This window comes from Callithrix jacchus, chromosome X, assembly GCF_049354715.1.
Source record: "Callithrix jacchus isolate 240 chromosome X, calJac240_pri, whole genome shotgun sequence".
In the NCBI taxonomy this organism is placed as follows: domain Eukaryota; kingdom Metazoa; phylum Chordata; class Mammalia; order Primates; family Cebidae; genus Callithrix; species Callithrix jacchus.
The window spans coordinates 28638502-28660375 of record NC_133524.1 but is presented as its reverse complement, the minus strand read 5'-3'; the positions used below and the strand labels follow the sequence as shown (position 1 = coordinate 28660375).

The 21874-nt window shown below is 38.1% G+C and overlaps 1 protein-coding gene across 2 annotated transcripts in view; it reads right to left on the bottom strand.

Annotated features, from left to right (window-relative positions):
- The window catches only part of LOC100395676 (melanoma-associated antigen B10-like), a 232402-nt gene that overhangs the window by 6747 nt on the left and 203781 nt on the right, over nucleotides 1–21874 (bottom strand). The window contains exon 3 of one of the 2 annotated variants that reach the window (XM_078364055.1): nucleotides 4200–8709. The exons of the other annotated variant lie outside the window; for it this stretch is intronic. Coding sequence (XP_078220181.1) covers nucleotides 7611–8651 — 1041 coding nt within the window. The 5' untranslated portion in view covers nucleotides 8652–8709 and the 3' untranslated portion in view covers nucleotides 4200–7610. Of the gene's footprint in view, nucleotides 1–4199; nucleotides 8710–21874 lie in introns of those variants that run through there. 2 annotated transcript variants of the gene reach the window in all.

Below are 21874 nucleotides of genomic sequence, written 5' to 3'. Positions count from 1 at the left end.
TCAGGATTCTTTTTCCTCTTTTTAGGGCTTGGGACTCCTCCTCTGCTGACAAGAGGCTGAGACTCAGGTCCAATGCCCTCCCTTCCCTGAATTCTCACCAGAATTCAGAGGGTGCTTCATCAGGCCCTGTCTTGGACCTGTCATGGTTCCATGGGGTCCCAGTCTTTCGGAGTGGAAGTCTCCCTCAAACTTCACTCAAGATCTTTGGGCAAGGCTTGGAAATAGCTCCTATGACAACCTAAACCTCTTCACTTCTTTGAGAAAGCAGTAATGGAATTCAGAATATGTCACAATAGCCACTCCTACCTGCGGCCTCCCTGGGCTGAGAGCAGGGGCAGGCTCTGTTATGAACCCCTCTCTTTTGTGGTGGGTGGTTCCCTCTGATCTCACTCAGTTTCCTCACCTTTACTTCTTTTGGGGCCTGGGACTCTTCCATCTGCTGGCCTGAGGCCATAACCTTGATCCAATGTTGTCTTCTTCTTGAATTTCCAAAGGAGTAATTCAGAGAGTACTATATAAGAGGTTTTTTTTGCCCAAGGTCTGCTACCACTAACAGCAAGGGTGTGGCTATTACCCTTAAACCTCATAAAGGGTCTTTATCTCACCTCCTGGCAGGGCCTGGGACTCCTCCCTCTGCTGATTTAACACCTCCCTCTGGCACCAGTTTTTTAACTTCCCTAAAACTCCAGAGGTGGAACTCAGAATGTTATATCTGGCCACTCCCTTCATGGGCTTCTCAGGCCTGACAGCAGGAGCCTGGATGCTGTGGGGCCCTTCTGATCTGGTGTGGATGGTTGCCTCAAATATTAGGGTCTTCGCCATCACTGTTGGAAGGCATGGAACCACGCTCCCTACTGGTCTGATGCCAAAGTGTGGTTCAATGCTGTCACCTCCTGGAATTCTGGGAATTCACAGGGCACTACATCAGAGGATCCCTGTTCAGGGCATCCCAGAACTTACACAGGGCTGGGATTCTGCTGGCCCTTCTCCTGGTATAAAGAGTGCCCTCAGATCTCACTTAAGATCTTTAACTTAACTCCTGACAGGACCTGGAAATCTCTGGAACTCTCTTTTCTGCTGATTTGAGGCTACCCTTCTCAAAGCATAAGGCCTTCATTCATCTGAGAAGTTAGAGTCAGAGTTGGGAAGCCAATTCTAGCCACCCCTACATGGGATCTAATGCTGAGAGCAGGGGTGCAGCTCTTAGAAGTGAGGGGATGGCCCATGTTTTGTGGGAGTGGGGATTCTGACAGAACTTGCATAGGGGTCTTTCATTGATTCTGGAAGTGGGACTGGAACTCCTTCTTCTGATCTGAGTCACTCAGCTTCAAAACAAAGCCTTCAACCCCAACCACTTCATCCTGCAGTCCCATATCCCTAGACTACAGAGGGTGAAGTGAGGAGGCTTCTGGACCTAACATCAAGGCATTGGCTTAGCAATGTTAACAGCAGGGGTGGTCTCTGTGCTGGGCAGTCTGTTATGGAGTGGGTGACTCAAAGCTTCATCTAGGTCTTCATTTTTATTCCTTTCAGTCTGGGACTCCTCCCTCTGTGGAAAAGGACCAGGAGAATGACACCCAGTCCAATGCCCCCACCTCACAGTGAGAAGTGATGTAAATTTTACTACGGATCATTTGATAACTTTGCAGATGGCTAGTGAAGAATCCTTCTTTATAAAAATTTTGAGTTAAATCAGGTCAGGATTGTAACAGTAATGAAGATAGAGATTTGGGCTACATCTATACTTGTTACCTGCATTCAATTCAATAAGGAACTGTAGCATGTACAATGGTTCTCCATCTGCCCTACTTGCCTTGAAAACCAGCACCCTGCTAAAGTGTTTGGTGGCATCAAAGGCAATCAGACACAGCACCAAAAATCTGCCCTCTGTTCTTCAAAGAAGTCAGTGATGGTGGGAAGTATTCTGAGCTGGGGATAACATCTGGATTCTTTTTGAAAGACATATCCACACTCAACCTTTTAGTTACAGTCAGTGAGATAGTTAGTCTCAGGAAATCTGTCCTCAAATGTCCCCCTCCTTAAATCTACACTGTGGCACTACTCATTGGTATTACTTGCCCTGTTTTAACTACCATTAATCACCCATCACATCAACTTGTACAGCTTCAACCTCAGTGGTGGGAGGGTCACATACCCAAGGGGAATATATACTCTTCCTTATCAGGCATCAAGATAGCTCTCAACTCTGCTTCACTGGAAAGGGTGCACTGAACCACCATGGAAGTGAAGAGATGTAGCTCTCCCAGAATCAGTTAATATCATAACCGGGTGATGCAGGGGAGCAAGCCATACTGTGCCTGAAAAGTGGGAAGGGAAGACTCTAGTAGAGTATGCCTACTAAAAAAAACATGCTACTGTTCATATTTCAGGTCAGCCTACAAATTTATGCTGGTAATGATGATTCAGAGATTGCCAAGCCTATTCATAAAAGCTGTCCAAAACACCACCAGTTTTCTTACCTTTACTCCTTCTAGTCCCATTGCTACTCCATGCTGAACTCTGGGTACAGATCCCTGACTACCCCCTGCCCTGAGTTCTCTGGACTTTGTTTAGTTTGTGATCTCTCTCATGTATTCTTCATATTGTTCTAGTGCTCAGTTTTGCTGATGTCCTTCAAGAATTGAGGTTTTCCTGTTAAGGCACATTTCCTGGAACCTTGCCATTCTGAGTAAATCCTTTCTTCTCAAAGTAAAGAGAAATGCATTACTGAAATATAAAAATTCTAAGGCACGTGTCCTTAGGTGCATATTGTGGAGCAATATGTAAACAGTTATCAATGTATATTTAAAACCCACAGTGGCCAAGCACAGTGGCTTCCACCTGTACCCCTAGCTACTTGAAGGCTGAGGCAGGAGGATTGCTTGAGCTCAGGAGTTGTAGGCTGTAGTGAGCTATGATCACACCACTGCACTCCAGCCTTGGCAACAGAGACACCATCTCTAAAAATAATAGTATTGATAAACAAAAATTAAAAAGAAAAAGGAGCAAACAAAAGAAACAAACAAAAAACCCTCACAGTGTATTTTTGTAGCACATATATATAAGAAAAAGCCTAGAATACATTTAAAAATACTACCTACAGGATTTAAAATATGTGGTTACATTTGAGGAGGGATTGGATTTTGGAGGGACATAGTAAGGAAGTGAAATTTTGATTTATTCATGTAGTTAGAATTTTTGGCAACAAGAATTTGTGCACTATTTTCTTTGTAATTAAAATATTTAAATAAGAATAACAATGGAATTAGTAGCTGTGCATTACACGATAAAGTATGTAAGAGATGTAAGGGGAAAAGTCTGAAATCTGAATGGCTTAACACACTAAAAGTTTATGCAAATAAAATTTGACATAAATTAATAGGGTTTTTTTTTTTCTGTTAGGTGTCCCAGGGATCCATGCTGCTTCTATAATGTGGTTCCATATCTTAGCATGGAACAGAAAACATGGAGGTGGCAGACTGGCTCTCAAACACTTTAATCTGAAAGGAAGAAAACATGCTACTGTTCATATTTCAGTGTCAAGGGTAGTCACATGACCTTTCCTAACTATAAGTGGACTGGCAATGTAGTCTCCATATGAACCAAGGATGGAAAGCTAGACACAAAGTGTATGAACACTTGCAGTCTGTCCAATTAACTATTCCAATAGTAAATGCACAATAAAAGCTACTATTATACATTTGTTGTGACAACAGCCCTCTTAAGTCTTGGAGGAGTTTCCGAGAATATAAAATGTCTTTGCTAATCAACAAAAGTTCCTAGTGTCTATATGTGACAGGTAATTTCAAACCTGGGTTCACACTAATTTTCAAAATGATCCTGTAAATCTCAGCAAGAAGGGTTCACTCCACTGCACTCAATAACACCTTTCTGCACTGACCTTTTCAATGACCTCTATAATCTCAAGACACTGAAAAATTTCTTCTTTCTTTCGATGCACTGTTAAAAAAATAACTTGTGAGTCTCTGCTACCCACCACCTGATGAACATGTACAGCTGAGCACGTGTATAGGTGCCCCTAGGCACAATGGAAAACCAGGATTTTCCCTTGGGGCAGATATAGACAAGAATCAGGAGAACAATGGTGAATTATGTTTTTTCTTTTCTTAACAAAGCTGGCATGTTTGCCAGGGAGACATATTCTACCTCTGTGGTAGACTGAATAATTGCTCCACAAAGATTCCCATACCCTCATTCCTAAAACCCATGAATATGTTATGTTACATGGCCAAAGGCACTTTGCAAATATTATTAAAATTATGAAACCAACCTAAAAATAGGGAGATTACACTTGATTGCCTACATGGGCCCAATCTAATTACATGAGCCCTTACAAGCAGAGAAGTTTCTCCATGTGGAGGCAGAAGAGATATGCAGCAGAGAGAGAAGTTAGAGAAATTCCAAGCATGAGACAGGTTCAGTGTGCCGTGTCTGACTCAAAAGTAGGGGCCCATATATAAAGACTGGAGACAGGCCTGGAGAAAATATAGCAGCTCCAACTGATAGCCAGAAAGGAAATGTACTCCTTACTCTTCTTACAACCGCAAAGAACTGGGTTCCTCATAGAAAGACCTGAGTAAGCCTGAAATGGGATTCTTCACAGTGTGTCCCAATAAGAATCCATGCTTTGACAGGTCGATTTGAGCCTGGGTAACCCTGAACAAAGAAAACAGGAGAACTAACCCATATTCTCACCTACAGAAGGGTGATATAATAAATGTGTTAAGTGTCTTACTGTATGGCATTTGTTATGTCAGCATAGAAATCTACTACATGCTCCTAGTACACCAGGATTTATTTGTAGGAATCCAGTTTCTGGTCATGGTTGATACACAGTCATTTCCTTGGTCCTTTCTTATCCACCACGTCAGAGGGAGGCTTTGATATTTTTACTGTTCAGTTAAACTCACTCGACAGTGTATGGATTCAGTGCTAGTCTCAAATTAGTCACCAGATTACATTATCCTCTCTTTCTAACTTCGTATACTTTCTAAACCTCCTCTCTAACTTCGGAGTTATCTTTCAAGGTTAGATTCTGTTCTAAGTCTGACTTGACTCACAGGCAGACTTGGAAAAACTCTTGAGTATGGTGGAATTACCCAGAGCAGATGAGCAGGCATATAATGTTCACTGCCAAAGTAAACAATTACATGGAAGGGGCTGTTGTTATCAGAGCAGTTCCACAATGAGCAATGTGACAGAGGACATCTGCAGGGAGTTGGAATGCTCTAAGTTAGGAGAAAGGAAGGAAGGTTATTTTGTTATTTCTTCCCCATAGGGAGCAGGGTGCAGCCTTCATGGAAGGAATCAGGGAGAGCTGGATAGCAGGTCAGGATCCAGATTTGGGCATAAGGATTTATAGGGGCTGACTCAAGGAAAGAGTAGTGTAATTTGGGAAGTGCTGGATCTGGTCCCATGTGCCAGCACCTGGGCATAATCAGCTCCCAAAGAACCCTGGAGTTAGAGGTGGATAGACCCTATGAAATGAGGCCCACAGGCGTTCCCCAAATGGTGTTCAATTCTCATTTTCTCTGTTATTTATTACGTCTGGATTTAGTACATTGGCCCCAGGTTCCTTCTTTTCATTGCCCAGAGACATGGTGTAGTAGTGAGAAGAGAAATGAATTAAGAGACAGAACATCTGCTTTATGCAGGAAGGAGTGGAACAGTGTGGGTTCTAAACAAATTCAGACTATGGTTCTAATTTTTATACTTATGAGCCATGTGAAGTCAGGAAAATTGCAAAGGTCTACGAGGCTCTATCTTTTTGTGAAGTGAGCTGGATAAGCCTTGCCTTGTAGGATTTCTGGGTTGTATGTAATGTATGAAAACTCCTGGCACAGTGCCTAGAATTTATTGCATATTTAATAACTAGCATTTATTACTATTTTTAGTTTGTACCCAGACCCTATCAAAATCTCTGTGATTGTTTTAAAGGAAGAGCTGTCTGAAAATATGCAGCACTCTATGATACAGCATGCAAATTAATGAAAAACGCCACTTAGAAAGTAAAAAATCAGTTACTTCGGAAATTTGAGGATTTCTTATTTATTGTGGATGTGGGGTAGTCTTCCCCAGTTGGATTTAATTTAAGACTCCTATCATTCATGTCAAACACTAATTCCTTCCATTCCTTCAAATACCCTTCCATCCAAATCACCCCTATTTATTTCACTCACATCAAAAATCTAGCCCTCACTTGAGTTTGCCAAATGACACTAAAGATAACCTAATAAAAATGCCCTTTTAGGAAGAACACACACTGGGGACTGCTGGGGTTGTTGGGGGGGCAGGGGGAGGGAACCTAGACAAAGGGTCCATAGGTGCAGCAAACCACCATGGCACATGTATACCTATTAACAAACCTGCATGTTCTGCACATGTATCCCGGAACTTAAAACAAAACAAAAAAACCTCTTTTTAATTTAATGGGCTTAGTGGGCCCTGTTTCTCCCAGGCCAGAGCAAATAATGCCAGGACAATGGCTTTTGAGTACATTCATTTCGGTTACTATCACCCTTGTTTTTCAGACAGTCCCTGGAGCTGATGTGGATAAAATACAGTTTGTGCACTGTGCCCAACTGCACTGGAAAAATGACACTGGAAAAGGATGCAAGACACTTTCCATTCCTGTCTTAGAGTAATTTCTGGTTTATTGATTACTTCAAAAGAACTGCTAAAAGCAGTTCTTCATTCCAGGAATTATTCTTTTGACACTGGACATACCTTTTGAGGATCTGGCCCTTGCTCACTACTCCCAGAGCCTCAACCAACCCACCACCCAGACTAACAAAATTGGCGGACACGGAAGGGTTTGCAGGTTCCCAAGGCCCCAAACCCACTAGCATCAGGGCATTTTCACTTGACTGCTCTGATCTGGATCTTCCCACCTTCTCTTACTTGTCCTTTACTTCTTAGTGTATATCTCACCATCTTCCTTACATGACGGCTGCTCTTAGACTCTAAAATTCAATGTGCGCGCTAGGGTCTTGTTTATCCTGACGTTCCCAGTACCAGCACAGAGCCTTCCCTCCAAAGAACAGATGCCCAAATAATGTCTGGGAAATAAGTGAGCCAGTGTGCAAGAAGTCAGTTTTATTATGACGTACCTTATCCTACATTACTGAATAAACGAATCATATCCAAATATCTATTTTTTAATTTTACAGAACAGACTAAACATAAAGGATAGCAAGAATGTATCGTCTTTTATATTTTCCTGTCTATTTCTTCATTCCAACTATTTTGCTGCTTTTTAAAAAAATATTTCCAAAGAAATGACTAATCCACTACTATGTTATCTTGGAGATCACTAAAAAAGATGGAAATTTTCCTTTTTTTTTCTATAAAATAGTAAAACTTTATTCTAAAACTTCATGAATATCAATAAATGTATGACTTATATGACTAATAATCTTGGATTCTTAAGCTACTTTAACCTTCTATTAAAAGGAACAACATTTAAACAAATATCTAAGTTATCCAGAACACACATTATATAGTGTGTTATAATGAGACACAGCCAACCCTCCACTAGTGAAACACTGACTGTCGTCTTCAAAAACACTGTAAAGCATCTTCCTCAGCCTTCACTTGGGGCAGGCAAGGTTGCTGGACGTGGCCTTGGAACGTGCACTGGCCCTGGCGGCAGTACGGGCCCTGGCTGCAATTCTGGCTTGGGATCTCTCTTCCTCATCTTTCAAAGCCTCTTCATAATGGGATGGGAAGGCACTGGGGACCGTATCATGGATCTTGGCCAAAAACTTTAGGACTTTCATCTTGCTGGTTTCAGCATAGGCTCGTGGACCCCACAGGAATTCATAGCTTGGAGGATTGCTGTTGGGCACTTCCCGGTACTCAAGGTACTGCTCTTCCACTAAATATTTGGTGAGGAGATTCCTGGGCTCTCCATAGATGAAGTGCTTTGCCCCGTCATATACCCCCATCATATTTAGCACCTTCCAGATTTCCTCCTCAGGGGCAGAATTCCCCTGGCTGAAGATCACAGCCAGGACGGTCATCAGCAGGCCAGTCTTGGGCAAACTTCTGTTAAGACTCACTCTTGCATCATGGCCTAATTCTAATTTGTTGACAAGGACATAGAGGCTCTTGTTGGGATCCACTTCTTTCACATCAAGGCCAAAGACCAACTCCAGATGATCAGAAGCTCTCCTCAGGATTTCAGGGAAGTGGCTCTTCTGCATCTGGACTGCATTTTTCAGCATATCTGCCTTTGTAACAGGCTCTTTTATTTGATACTTGTATAGCAGATAATGCACCAACATAGCAACCTTCTTATCTAGAGGGCCTCCGAGCCACCGCTCAGTGGTATCCTCAGCCTGCGAGGTGTTTGCCCTTTCCTCAACCTGGCTGCCGATGCCTTCATCAGATGCTGTGCATGAAGCAGCTGCAGCAGTGGTGGTGGCTACAGCTCCCTCAGGCTCTTGCTCATTTCTGGGTGTTTCAACAGCAGATGACCTCTCAGGACTGTCTTTGAAATGAGGAGATGAAGTGAGGGACTCTTCTTCCTCTGCTACAGTGACTTGAGCACCTTCCACATCCTTGGGGTCTTCTCGAGCTTGGTGGCGTTTCTCACGGGAACGGAGCTTACTTTTCTGACCCCGAGGCATGATGACTCTGCTTACAGACAAGTAGTAGTGTGAGACAGATGGCAGGAGATGAAGTAACCTGGAGGAAAAAGGGTGAGATAGTGTGATCCTCCAGCAGGGAGATACCATCTTGACTTTATGGAAACTGCCTCTGCAGGTTTCCTTGAGAGTACTGTTCAAGGAACCCATGAGGCTACTCTTCTCTGATGGGCCTTTCCCCTGAGGAATCAGTGGAAGTAACTAGACTGTACCTTTGGCTAGAGCCTGCCAGTCTTACCAGCATCTCACTGTATCAGTGATTGGCAGGTCCAGACTCTATGGAGTTTCCTTTTTTCCAGGGTAGAAGATGTTTCTTTCAATTCACATTCAGGCTCATCACCTTAACTTCTGGCAGGACCTGTTATTTCACTGCTTAACTGTTTTGATGCTGACTCCCTCTTCCAAAGCACTCATATCCCTGACTCCCCAGACAAGGATGTGAAGGGGAATCTCATGTGACCACATTTTCAGGGGGACATTGTGGAATGGCAGCAATGCAGGGGTTGGGGAGACTCACTCTATCTTGAGGTAATTAGTTTTCACTCCTCACTAAGTCTTTACTTTTGCTTCTTGGAGGGTCCGATTGCCGTCCTTTTGCTTACCTAAAGCCTTTCTCCTCTGAGAAAGGCCTTCACATCCCTGAGACTCCTGATGAAGATATTAGGGAGGCCTCAGATTTATCTTCCCCAGGTACCCCTATCAGGAGTGACAGCACTCTTAGGGTTCTATGAATCCTCTATTCTTCTGGAAATTCAGGTTCCTCTTAATGACTCACCTTGACAGCCTCATACCTTCCCCTTTGGGGACTTGAGGCCTATACCAATCAGAGACAGGCCCACTTCCACCAGATATCCCAGAGTATGCAGCTGGAGGGAAGGAATGGGGTGCACTCAGAATGACAAATCTGCTCAGGGCTTCCCAAAGCTGACCACAGAGGCAGTGTCTACCCCCGTCAGTCCTCACTTTGACTTCCATAAGGGCCTGAGTCACCTCCCTCTAATGACCTGCCACTGACTGCCCTGTCAAATCTATGTCCTCATCCCCCTGTGACCACTAAGGATAAATTGAGGGATACCTTAGCCTGAGAGTCCTGCGGAAAGGGTACCAAGGCTCATAGTAGTGGTGTTCTGTTGGGTCTCCTTTGTTCTGGGGAAGAAAGTCCCCTCAGTCTTTGCTCAGGGTTCTGAACTAAACTCCTGGTTACTCCCGAAGACTCTTCCTGCTGCTCACCTGAATGGGCTAGCCTTAGACCAAAACTCTTTGTACCCTTTCCCATGACCACAACTAGAATGTGAAGCGAGGGGTCACTGGGCCTTACAGCCACACTAGGGACCTCCCAGAGCTTACAGGAAGGGCAGGATTCTGTAAGGCCGCCACCTTTCTGGGAAGTCAGTTTCCCCGCAGCCTACACGGGGTCACTTCATTAACACGTGGCAGAGCATAGGACTCCTTCTCCTGCAGGCCCGAGGCAGATACCCTGGTCAGACACCCTCACCTCCTTGAGAGGTTAAAAGCAGAAGTTCCAGCCACCCCTACCTGGGATCTACCAGGCCTGAGAGCAGAGGCCAGTCGCTGGGGGAACCCGTCTGCTATGGCGTAAAGGGAGTTTCACAGAACTCTGGATAGTAAGCTCTGGATAGTTTCGCAGGATAAACCCTTACAGATAATGGGTTTCTCTTCCAGGCTTGATGGGAGAAGAGAGGCTGCAGCACAAAGGTAGGGTGCCCAAGACAGATTCTGAGGAGTAAGTGCCTTATGACCATGGGGGTCTCTTCACTGGCCAAATGTAGACTTTGGGAACTTTCTGTTCTAAAAGATCTACTTTCTATAGAGAAGTCACAGATAATACATAATTTTGTGAGACCCAGGTCTCTTGACTTTATCTAACTTTGCATTGTACTGTGCAGTGAAATTCATTATAATTATGATCTCATTTGTTGCACCAAATGTATTATTATATGCATGTTCTAAAATACTACTGCTTTGTGCGACAAGGCTTTTGATTTTACTACAGGGATTTATACATCAACTTTCAGAAGTCATTTATTCATTTGGATAGGGTGTGGTCTTTTCCTTCGGATTTTCTAAAATGATGATCACATTTTTACCACATAATTTCTATATCTATTAAATATTTCTAACTTACATTTGTTTTTATAGTCTTATCCTCTGGCCATGTATTCGGCATACATTTATGTCTGGTTCCTTGCCTTAATGAGAATGCATCCAACATTTAGCATTTCACATTTAAGATTGTTTGCCATAGGTTTTAGGAAATGAAAATTCTCTTCTGATGTTAGGTTGTGGAACGTTATCAGGCATTTGTGTTGAATTTTTTTTCAAAAGCTTTTTTTTTGTGCCTCTGTACATGATAAAATGCCCATTTAGAAAAATCTAATAGCCAGGCACAACTACTCGGGAGGCTGACACATGAGGATTGCTGGAACCCAAGAGACTGACACCAGCCTGGGCAACATACTGGGAGTCGGTTGCTATAAAAAATAAAAACAAACAAACAACAAAAAATTAGACGGGCGCGGTGGCACGCGCCTGTAGTCCCAGCCACTCCAGAGGCTGAGACCAAAGGATCCCTTGAGTCCAAGGAGGTAGAGGTTACAATGAGCCATGATCGTGCCACTGCACTCCAGTCTGGGTGACAGCAAGACCCATCTCTAAAATAAATTAAAAACTAAGAATTAAAATTTAAAAATCTAATCTTTTAGTAAGGAAATATTTTAAGCAGCTTTTTTTCTAATGTTATATTATCTTTACATTTCATGGGTGCAGACTTTTTTCCCATTGAATTCACTGCCATATTGGACCTACTATGTTTATTTAGGATCTTTGCCTCTGTATGGATGAACTTGGCTAAATTGTTCCCCATTCCAGGATATCCTCAGCTGTTTCTTTCTTTCTTTCTTCATTTTTATTTTTATCAAAGGAAGCTAGCCTGGGAAAATGAGTTGAGCATCATAAGATGGTGGGATTTTTTGTGTTTACATAAGATGGTCAGTTTTACACTGATTATTTGGTAGAACTGGTCCCAAAATGCCTGGTCCCAAAACATTTGAGAGTGGCTGAAGCTTTGATCAGTTTTACTTTGTGTTTCTCAATTACAGATTTTTATTTCTATTTGGATTAATTGGGCCATTCATATTTTCCTAAATAATAGTCTGTTTTCATTTGGGGTTTCAAATTTAGTGGTTATATATATTCTTTTTATTGTAGAAATTCTCAAATATATTCAACCAGTAGAGAGAATATACCTGGAACTCAGAATCACCAACACATGGCCAATCTGGTTTCATCTATACTCACACATAACACCATGCTTGCCACTGGAGTAATGTGAAACAATCCTAGACATCACATCATTCCATCTTTAAATATTTCAGCATGTGTTTTTAATGACCGAAGCATCAACCAATAAATAACACTATCCCACCTTAAAAAAATTAACTCCTTAATGTAATTAACTGTCCAGTTATTCTCACATTTACCCACTGACATCATCTAAGTGCGTTTTTTCTTGAACCTGGGTCCAAATAAATCCAATTATTATCATTGGATTTTATGACCATTAATTTATACATTCTTCCCCCAACACACATACATTACTTCTCTATCCCTGCAATCTTTGTTTTTACAAAAAAATAGATCTTATGCTCTGTTCAGTTTCACATGGTCTAGCTTTTGCTTTTTGCAACATTTATATCTTTTTCCTCTGTATTTCTTTACATCGGTAGAGGTTTTTATCATATTAAAATTTAATTTTTATTCTCTCTCTTGTTTTATTTGAAAAGATCACTTAACAGGTGACATGAACTTTCATTACGAAGAAGTAACTTTCATATGAGGGAGACCTAATATTTGTCCCCCTTTGGTTGCTGTTGGCAGTCTTTGAAGAATAGTATATTTATCAATTAATTAATTAGGGTTTGCACAATGTTAATGTTTCCAATTCTACCATTCCTTCTGATTTCATTAGATGAAATACATTTTTTATGTATAAATTATTCCTTTTCTATCATTTGGTAATGTTATTTACAGTGATCTCTTACAGTATTCCAGTTCCTTCTGCACCTATATTTTGTACAATGTTTTAAAACTACTATCACTTAGTTTTCTTTTGTAATTGATGATGCTTATAAAATTGTCTCATATAAATCTTTTAAAAGAATGGGCTTTTATTTAGTTGGCTCCACTGTCTTAATTCATCATTTCTGCATTGATCTTTGTTATTTCCTAAGTTTTATTTCTTTGGATTAAATATGGTTCTATTTCTCTAGTTTCTTGAAGTTTTGCATGTTTAAAATATTTGTTTTTTTCTAATTAATTTATTTAAGATTGTAAATATCCCTTTTGTACCACCTGATTTGTTTCCCACAGGTAATGCTATAGAGTTTTATGTGCAGTGCTTGACCATTTTACAAGCTGAATATATCTCTGTATTCCTTATGCTCTTAGAATTTTTGAATATGTGTGTACAAATACTAGTGAGTGCAAAAATTATTTTGGGGAAGGATGTGAAGAAGAGAAACATAGAATTATTTAGAGAAGGTTTCAGTCTTCCAGGGGTGTTTTGTTTTGGTTACATATAATATAAAAGACTTGAACACCTTTTACTGCTAGTGACTCAGATGAGTTTTTCCTATGAATGAAAAGGTGTCACATTAGAAAATTAATCAATATAATTATCCAGGTGTAACTGCTAAAGATTATCCAGGAAAACAGAAAGTTTTCCTGGTAGAAACAAATAAAAGAGATAATGTGAATGGAGTCTAGGAGTTGGGGTCCACAGGATCTGGAACCAAGGTGGCTAAGTATGATGAGGTGAGAGCCATGGAGAAGGTGTAAACCTTGAAAGCAGTTGAAAGCACCTGATGAAGAGAGAGAAAATAAAAAATAAACTCTAACTGCTTCTGTCCTACTGTACTGTACTAACCTCCTGCTGGTGCCTTCTGTTGCCTGAACCATGATGGCAGCCAAATGTTTGAGAACATAGGAATTGCAGCCTGCAATCATCTCCTGAGTACTGGAGAACAGAGCAAGGTGTGAGAAATGGATCTGAGGCCAAACAGGTCAAGGGCTGGCATATTGACTTGACATATTGTGAGAAAAATCATATCTAAATAGATACAGAAAAGTGCTTTGGAAAACTCACCATTAATTCATGATAAAAAGAGATGTTATCAAAGCAGATAAAGGATAACTACCAAAAACTATAGCAAATATCATACGTAGTAGGTAAACATTGACTACTGGAAATAGATAAGAATAACTGCTATCATTATTTTTATTCCATACTATAGTAGGGGTTCCTGCCAATGCAGTAATGTGAAACAGATGAAATAAAAGGATTGGAAAATAAGATGATTTAGATGTCAGTTCTCAAATGATCTTTAATCAAAATTCCAAAAGGATTTTTGTAGAAGTTAATACACTGACTGTAAAATTAATATGAACATGTAATCGACCAAGAATGGCCAAAATGACTTTGCAAAAGAAGAGCAAAATAAGAGGATTAATACTACCCAATCTCAAGACTTATTACAAAATTAAAGTAATCATGACAGTGTGGCATTTTTGTAAAGACAGGCAAATAGATCAGTGAAACAGAATAGAAATACCAACAGTAGATTTCAACATATATAAGCAGCTGATTTTCAGCCATGGTGCAAAGGCAGTTCAGTGAAGAGGGGATAATCCTTTCAAAATATGATGATGGAACAGTTGGAAACACACACACACACACACAACACAACACAAAACAAAGGAAACAAAACAAAAACTTTTGATCATGCCTTTCACCGTATAGAAAATTAACTAAAAATGGACCACCAATTTAAATGTAAAATCCAAAACTATAAAACTACTAGGAAGGAAACACAAGATAAAACCCTTCTGATCTTTGGCTGGGGCAAATATTTCATAGGCACAGCTCCAAAAATATAATCCATTAAAGAACAAATTGATGAATTTGACTCTACCAAAATTGACAACATATTTTTATCAAAAGACACTGCTAAGAGAATGAAAAGACAATTTATAGAATGGGATGAAATTTTTGTAAAGCATATATATAATAAAGGAGTTGTAATCCAACACTTAAAAGAATTCTCAAAACTCAGTAAGAACATAAATAACCTGATATAAATGGGCAAAAGGCTTGAATAGATGGTTGAAGGAAGGACAGTTATAAATACCAAAGAAGCACATAAAATGCTCAACATCATTAGGCATTAAGGAAGTAAAAATTAAAATCCCAGTAAGATACTATTATACATCTATTAGAATACGTACTATTAAAATTACTCACTGTACTAAGTATTGCCAAAGCCAGTATTTTGGCAGGAACTCTCACACCTTGCTGGTGGAAATATAGATTGGACATCCACTTTGGAAAACAATTTAGCAGACTTAAGAATTTAAACATACACATGCAATATGACCTATTATACTCCCAGGAAATAAGGGCATACGACTGTGCAAATATGTGTATTCAAAAGTTCATGGCAGCTTTATTTGTAATAGTGAAAAACTGGAAAAACCCAGATGTCCATAAATAAGTCACTAGATAAACTGCATTATATTCAATAAAATATTATTTAGCAATAAATGGAATTAACTACAGATACATGCTATTTCATGGATATATTTCTCAATCATTATTCTGTTAGCTAGATAAAATAGTACATATTATGTTATTCCGTTTTTATAAAATTGTAGGAGATGAAAACTAATGCATAGTGCCAGAAAGATGTTTCCTGTGGACAGAGAGGAGTACAAAAGAGTTTGCAAAGAAGCATGAGAAAAGTTTTGGGGATGATGGTGATTGACATATTCATTATCTTGACTGTAATATTGGTTACATGGATGCATAGATATGTCAAACCTTACCAAATTGTACGCAGTTTATGGTCTTCCAATTGCATCTTTAAAAAGCCATTACAAATTCTGGAACAAGCAAATCTAATGTACAGTTGAAATCAAAACTGTAGAGGAGGGGTGATGTGGAGGTGTCCTGCTGTGATTAGCTTGGAAAGACATGATTGATCTTTATGATGCACTAAAGTTTTACTGTATATTTTGATTGGGGATGGGTTACACACATGTATGCATGTGTTCATTTGTTCACACATGTTCTATGAATATTACCATAATAATAATACACATATTGTATCAAAATAGAACCACAAAAAACTTTAAGGAAAACAAATATCCAATAAGCTTTATATGGGTAATGCTTAATTAGCCACTTTACTTAATTTATTAATAAGCATTGGTCAAATATTACTTATTTTTAGCTTTGTAGATGCCCAATATTTGAGTAATTTCACTAGATTTTCAATTTCATGTAACCATGACGGTATTGTATATTATCCAACTGATTTTTGAAATCTCAGGCATTTTAAGACTCACTCTATTGCTTAATCTATAATTGATTCCTAATATTTTTGGTCATAATTAACCAAGTTCCAAATTTCACAATAACAAAAATAACAAGGTGATGGTGCTTTGTAAGTTATGCTGAATAAGTTCTAGGTGAGTAACTTTTCGAAGCCAGAATTATTATAAGACATTCATATAGGTGGTGTAACCATGTAATATAATGTTACTACTAAACGTCTGTTAATACCATAATCGAAGCCTATTACTGATAATTACCACAAAAGTATAAGAAATATTCAATACATTATTTTAAACAAAAATAATAGTTAACTTGTGATGAATAAGCACATTTATGTGAGCTAAAATAACTATACACAATACTTACAAGACATAAACCCCAAAGAGACTAAGATATAGTATGCAAGAAATGTGTATATTGGCGAGGCCTTGCTTAGAAGGATTAGCTTTTTGACTGTTCATATCACACATAAGTAATACTTAGCTCAAAATGGGCTATTTCTCTTTGAGAATGGCAAGCAGATTGATCACTGTGCTTTACCTACATATTTGATATGGTTATCATCATATAAATCATATTTTGATATTCACATTGATTGTATAATCACGAACAAGTTATTAAGATCTAAGATTATTTTGGCAAGTAATTCTTGCAGAAGGCATTCTTTTACTCATTCTCTGATACTTCCACCATTCCCTAAATCCTTATCTAATCAATAGTTTTATGGACACTACTTTATTGACTGTTTCATGCTCTAATATTTATCACATTCTTAATATTTGTCCCATTATTTAAGCTTCAATTACTGACCCAGTTTCTGTATGTTTTCAAGAGCTAGACTGGGGGATGAATTATATCTAGCAGTATAGAATTAGTTTTAAAAAGAAAATAAATACTTCCATCATCTTATAACTTAGATATTCCAATCATCATTTCTGTTTTAATTTTAAACTTATCCATATTTTTTAGCATGCTGCCTAGAAATTAAGAACAAGTGTTAGTAATGTCTTTTGTGTGAATTTCTAGGTCTGAGAACAGGAGTAATACAAGAGGAAGGACAGACATCAAACATCCTCAAACGAATAATCCTGTGGGTAATACCCAAACTTTCTTTTCTCATATCTACTTATGTCTGGGTTTTTAGGGTCCAGTTCTAAGCATGGAGTGATGCTGAGACTAAATCTGAAGGACATTTAACAGTATTCATAATCTACTGAGGTAGAAAAGTTTCTTAGAGGATCAAAAATATAATATAATTTTATCTTCCAAGATGACCATAAAGACATCAAGTGTAACTGCATAAAAATGATTGACTAAAACTATACCTATTCTTCACGCAAGTTCTTGTTTTTGGTGATAGAAACAAAACTGTTATCTTGCCCAGAACTTTAACTCCACCAGCATCAGTATTCTGATTAACACTGGGGCCAGCAAGTTAATCCTGATGCTATTGAAATACAGAGAGAAGGTATTCCAGCAAGCATTATAGTAGTAGATAACTATGACATGGAATTAGTAATACTGCTTCCCATGTGTATGCAGAACTCAATGATAATATTTGCAGCACCACACAGGCATGTAAAACTGCATGTCCTCCCTCCCTTACAAGAGTACATGTTTGAAATTGTGCAGTACCTGAAATTAAAAAAAAAAATCATGGAGAAGAGAGTAGGACAAGAACCTATGACAGAAAGTCATACAAATTTTCAGTAGTTAAGTACCTTTGTTTTTCCTCTATAATCTTGAATATAATCCAATGAAACGTTGCATGCAGTTATCTTAGAGAATTTCATAAGATAATCAATGCAAATTATAAATAGAATGAATTGTTTCCTACCTTTCTTAATTGTCCATGTTACTTAAACATAGAAGAAAGAAGACAAAAATTTACATAAGTAATTAACAAAGGAGCTTAGAGTGATATGGATTAAACATTTACATTTACTGCTCCAATTTTATATTTATATATAAAATTTAAATATTATACATAGTATAATAATATATTATCAATTATATATACTATTTTTAACATTCTGACATTTATTTAAAGTAAAAATGAACATAAACAAGTAAAAATAATATATGTAACAATATAGAGTTTATTTATTTATTTATTAGAGACAAAGTCTTGCACTATTGCCTAGGCCAGAGTTCAGCCAGAAAATCATAGCTCACTGTTATCTTCAACTGCTAGGCTCAAGGGATCATCCTGCCTCAGCCTCCTGAGTAGCTAAGATGATGGGTGTATACCACCACACCCAGCTAATTAAAAAAAAATTTTTTTGTGTGAAAATGAGGTGTCGCTATGTTGCCCAGGCTTTTCTGGAAAGCCTGTTCTCAAGGGATTCTGCTGCGTCAGCCTCCTAAAGTGGTAGGATTAGAAGCACGAGCAAGTATATTGGGTCTAGAATTTACTTTTATCATGATTTCTTAACCTCGGTGAGTTTAGTGTTCTGTTAAAATACAGTACTACAAGCAGACATGTTAAAATAGTTGCAAATTCACTTTGATAAATAACTGATGTCAAGACTGTATTTCTTGTTTTACTTCTAGTCCTCACCGTATTACATATATCAAATTTTAATGGGCTATTTTAAGCCAGTTAATTGGTTTGAAGTTTGAACTGGTAATACACATTAAGTTTTATCATAAAGCAAAATAGGAGAAAAGTGAAAAAAAATGTTATCTATGTTTACATCTTCTAAAGTCTAGTAATATGTTTTTGTTTACAAGTAGGAGAAACAGAGATATGTGGTTGCTGTCAAGAACTGTAAAGAGACTTTGCCTTCTTGCAAGCTAACAAGTTAGCCTGTCGCTGTTTCATTTATGCTGGCAGAAGACGCAAGGCTCTTGGGTAAGAGACAAAAAACTGTATTAACCATAGCACAAGTACCAGCATTTTCTTCCACTGATCCCTCAAGTCACAGTTCCACAGGGTATCAGCATTTTTCAGAGTATCAGCGTTTTCTTCCACTGATTCCTCAAGCCATAGTTCCCACAGGATGATGTGAAAAGGTTTGGGTGACACATGCACATGCGGTGGATTGCATTACAGGAGAGGAATCCTGAGCCTAGGAAACTGGATTTTTATAATGAGCAGCAAATGTAGTTTCCCTGTGATCTGGAGATGTTATATGTATCTTTCAAGGCTGTTCTCTACACAAACTTCCTTGAAAAGATAATCTAGAATAAAGGGCAACTAGTGTCTCACAAGACATGCAGAAATGCAATAATGACCCATGGAGAATTATCCCCTAACAGCGACATATTATATTTAATAGTGTAGCTGATTTTCTCCTTCTTTCACCTAAACTTTTGGTAATATAAATGGATTTACTTGGGGGTGGGGAACACCTTTACAAAGATGATTGTCTCACTTAATTTGTTTTCTAAACATCTGTATGAATATCATATGTTTGGGAGAAAAGAAACAGTAGGACATCGGTTAAAATTCACATAAAGAAATTGGTTTGAATTATTATATGTTAAAGTGACCAGTTACAAAATGCACTTATGATTGTAAAGCTTATTTTAGATGAGTTTCTTCAACAAGAAGTTAAAGCTTAAGCGAGCTGCAATAAGGTCCCTTCTTTTTCCATTTTATATGTAAAATAAAATATTCTGTGAAAATATGGGTCACTAAATGAAATGAATTGAAGCTATAAAGGACAGATAGGTGAATATAATGGGAACTGGAGGGTTGGGAAAACTCTTTCTTTATCTTACATTTTATATACAATTATTATTAGTGTGTGACAGGTAGATGTTCTTAATTGTTCTTACCTCAAGGTTCTAAAATATTAGAATGGCACAATAATGAGCATTCATTCCCTTCCATAATGAAATACATTGTATGGTCTCTAATATTCTATGAAAAAGTAATCAATTAGGTATAATGATAAATGACTCCATACCAGTTTTCTAAATGGGAATGACTTCTGGTTGCAGGGAGATTTTTGAGGCATTAAATATAAAATTCGATGTAAAGATTTACAACTTAACATTCTAATCATTGTGATAACCTCCTTACAAAAAAAATATGAGTGGTCATCATTACTTAGAATTCAAAAGAAAATTTCCCTATTTATATTTTTGAACACACTAGTGAGTGACTTTAATAGATAAAATTTCTTGTTATGGAAGTTGACGGGGTGTTTCTGGAGCAAATAGTCATCAGATCCACTCAAATCACAGACATACACAAAACTGCTAAAAATCTTCTGGTTATTATGTCACTTATCAGAATGTGTTGAAGTTATGTTTCAAAACCAAATATAGTAACATTAAAACTGCCTAGAAAATTGTCCACAACATATCAGCTCTGCTTCTAAAAATTCAAGAGTATAAAAATAAATATGAATATACCATGTTAGATTGAAAATCCCTTATGATTACTTTTTATTCCTTGCTACAAATTTGTAAACATGCCAATAATTACTAAACTAAATGAAAAAATATTTCTTATGTACTGACCATGATCAAACAAATACAAAAGTCTACATTTAAAAAATATTAAATCAAATTTTTTTTAACATTGACAAAAACGTGCAGTGACTAGAGTTGCATCAATCCTTCTCGACTGTCTCAAAAAATATGTGCACTGTTACAATAAAAACAGTTCACCAGCTGTTTATGTAAAAATTATTAGATGAAAAACAAGCATGGCCATATGGTGCACTAGCTCTGCTGTGGGAGCATGAAGAATAATTTTGTAGGCTGTAGTACATAATGGTCATGCTAAGTAGGGTGTCAACTATTCCAGGCACATTACATTAATAGTTAATCTGTCCTTTTATCCTCTAAGTATTTACATTTCTTAATAGCTTGTAGTTTGGCAACAAGTTAACAACTCACTGATTAAGAATTAACATTTTGGAGTTCATGACCAGCCTGGCCAACTTATTAAAATCCCATCTCTACTAAAAATACAAAAATTAGCCGGGCTTTGTGCTGCATGCTTATAATCCCAGCTACTTAGGAGGCTGAGGCAGGAGAATGACTTGAACCTGGGAGGTGGAGGTTGCAGTGAGCTGAGATTGCGCCAGTGCACTCCAGTCTAGGTGACAGAACAAGACTCTGTATCAAAAAAAAAATTGAAATTTTAGAAATGACAAAATATTTGTTGTAATGTTGATGTACATAGTATTCATTTGTTAATTATATTGTTTAAATAATACATTAATTGAGTAATATCAATGTGATAGGTCAGATGGTTCTCATTTCTAATGAGAAGTTCGAAAACTATGAATACATTGAAGGTACTACGCCATTGATTTAGAGGGAAAAAAACCTAATTAGAAGAGGTACTTCGCATAAGAGCCAAATCAACATACATACTTGCATTCCTAGAGTGTTAAGAATTGTACCTTACTCACCTGTGTATACCTATTGCTGTGTCTTGCACATAGTAAACATGAAATAAATATTTGCTAAATTTCTAAAAGGATTTTTCCTTTTAGAAATAATGAGTTGTAAATGCCACCAGCAGACTCTTGAGCCTAAGTTTATTTTGAAATTCTGGAATTCATCAGAGAACAATTCTTATCCATTACTTATGCTGCACCCATGAGTGTTTATCAGGTTATGAAATTCCACTACTTAACACTCACATCAATTTTTTCTTCTTTAGTTGTTTACATATTGAGAGTTAGTCAACTGAAAAACAAAACTGAACAGCCTAGCTCTCATTCAGCAAATCGGAGTACTTAAGATCCTTTACAAGATGATGGAAACCAAAATGGAAAAGGAAAAAGTGAGGTTAGAATCCAGTCACTCACATTTGTATGCTTTGGTT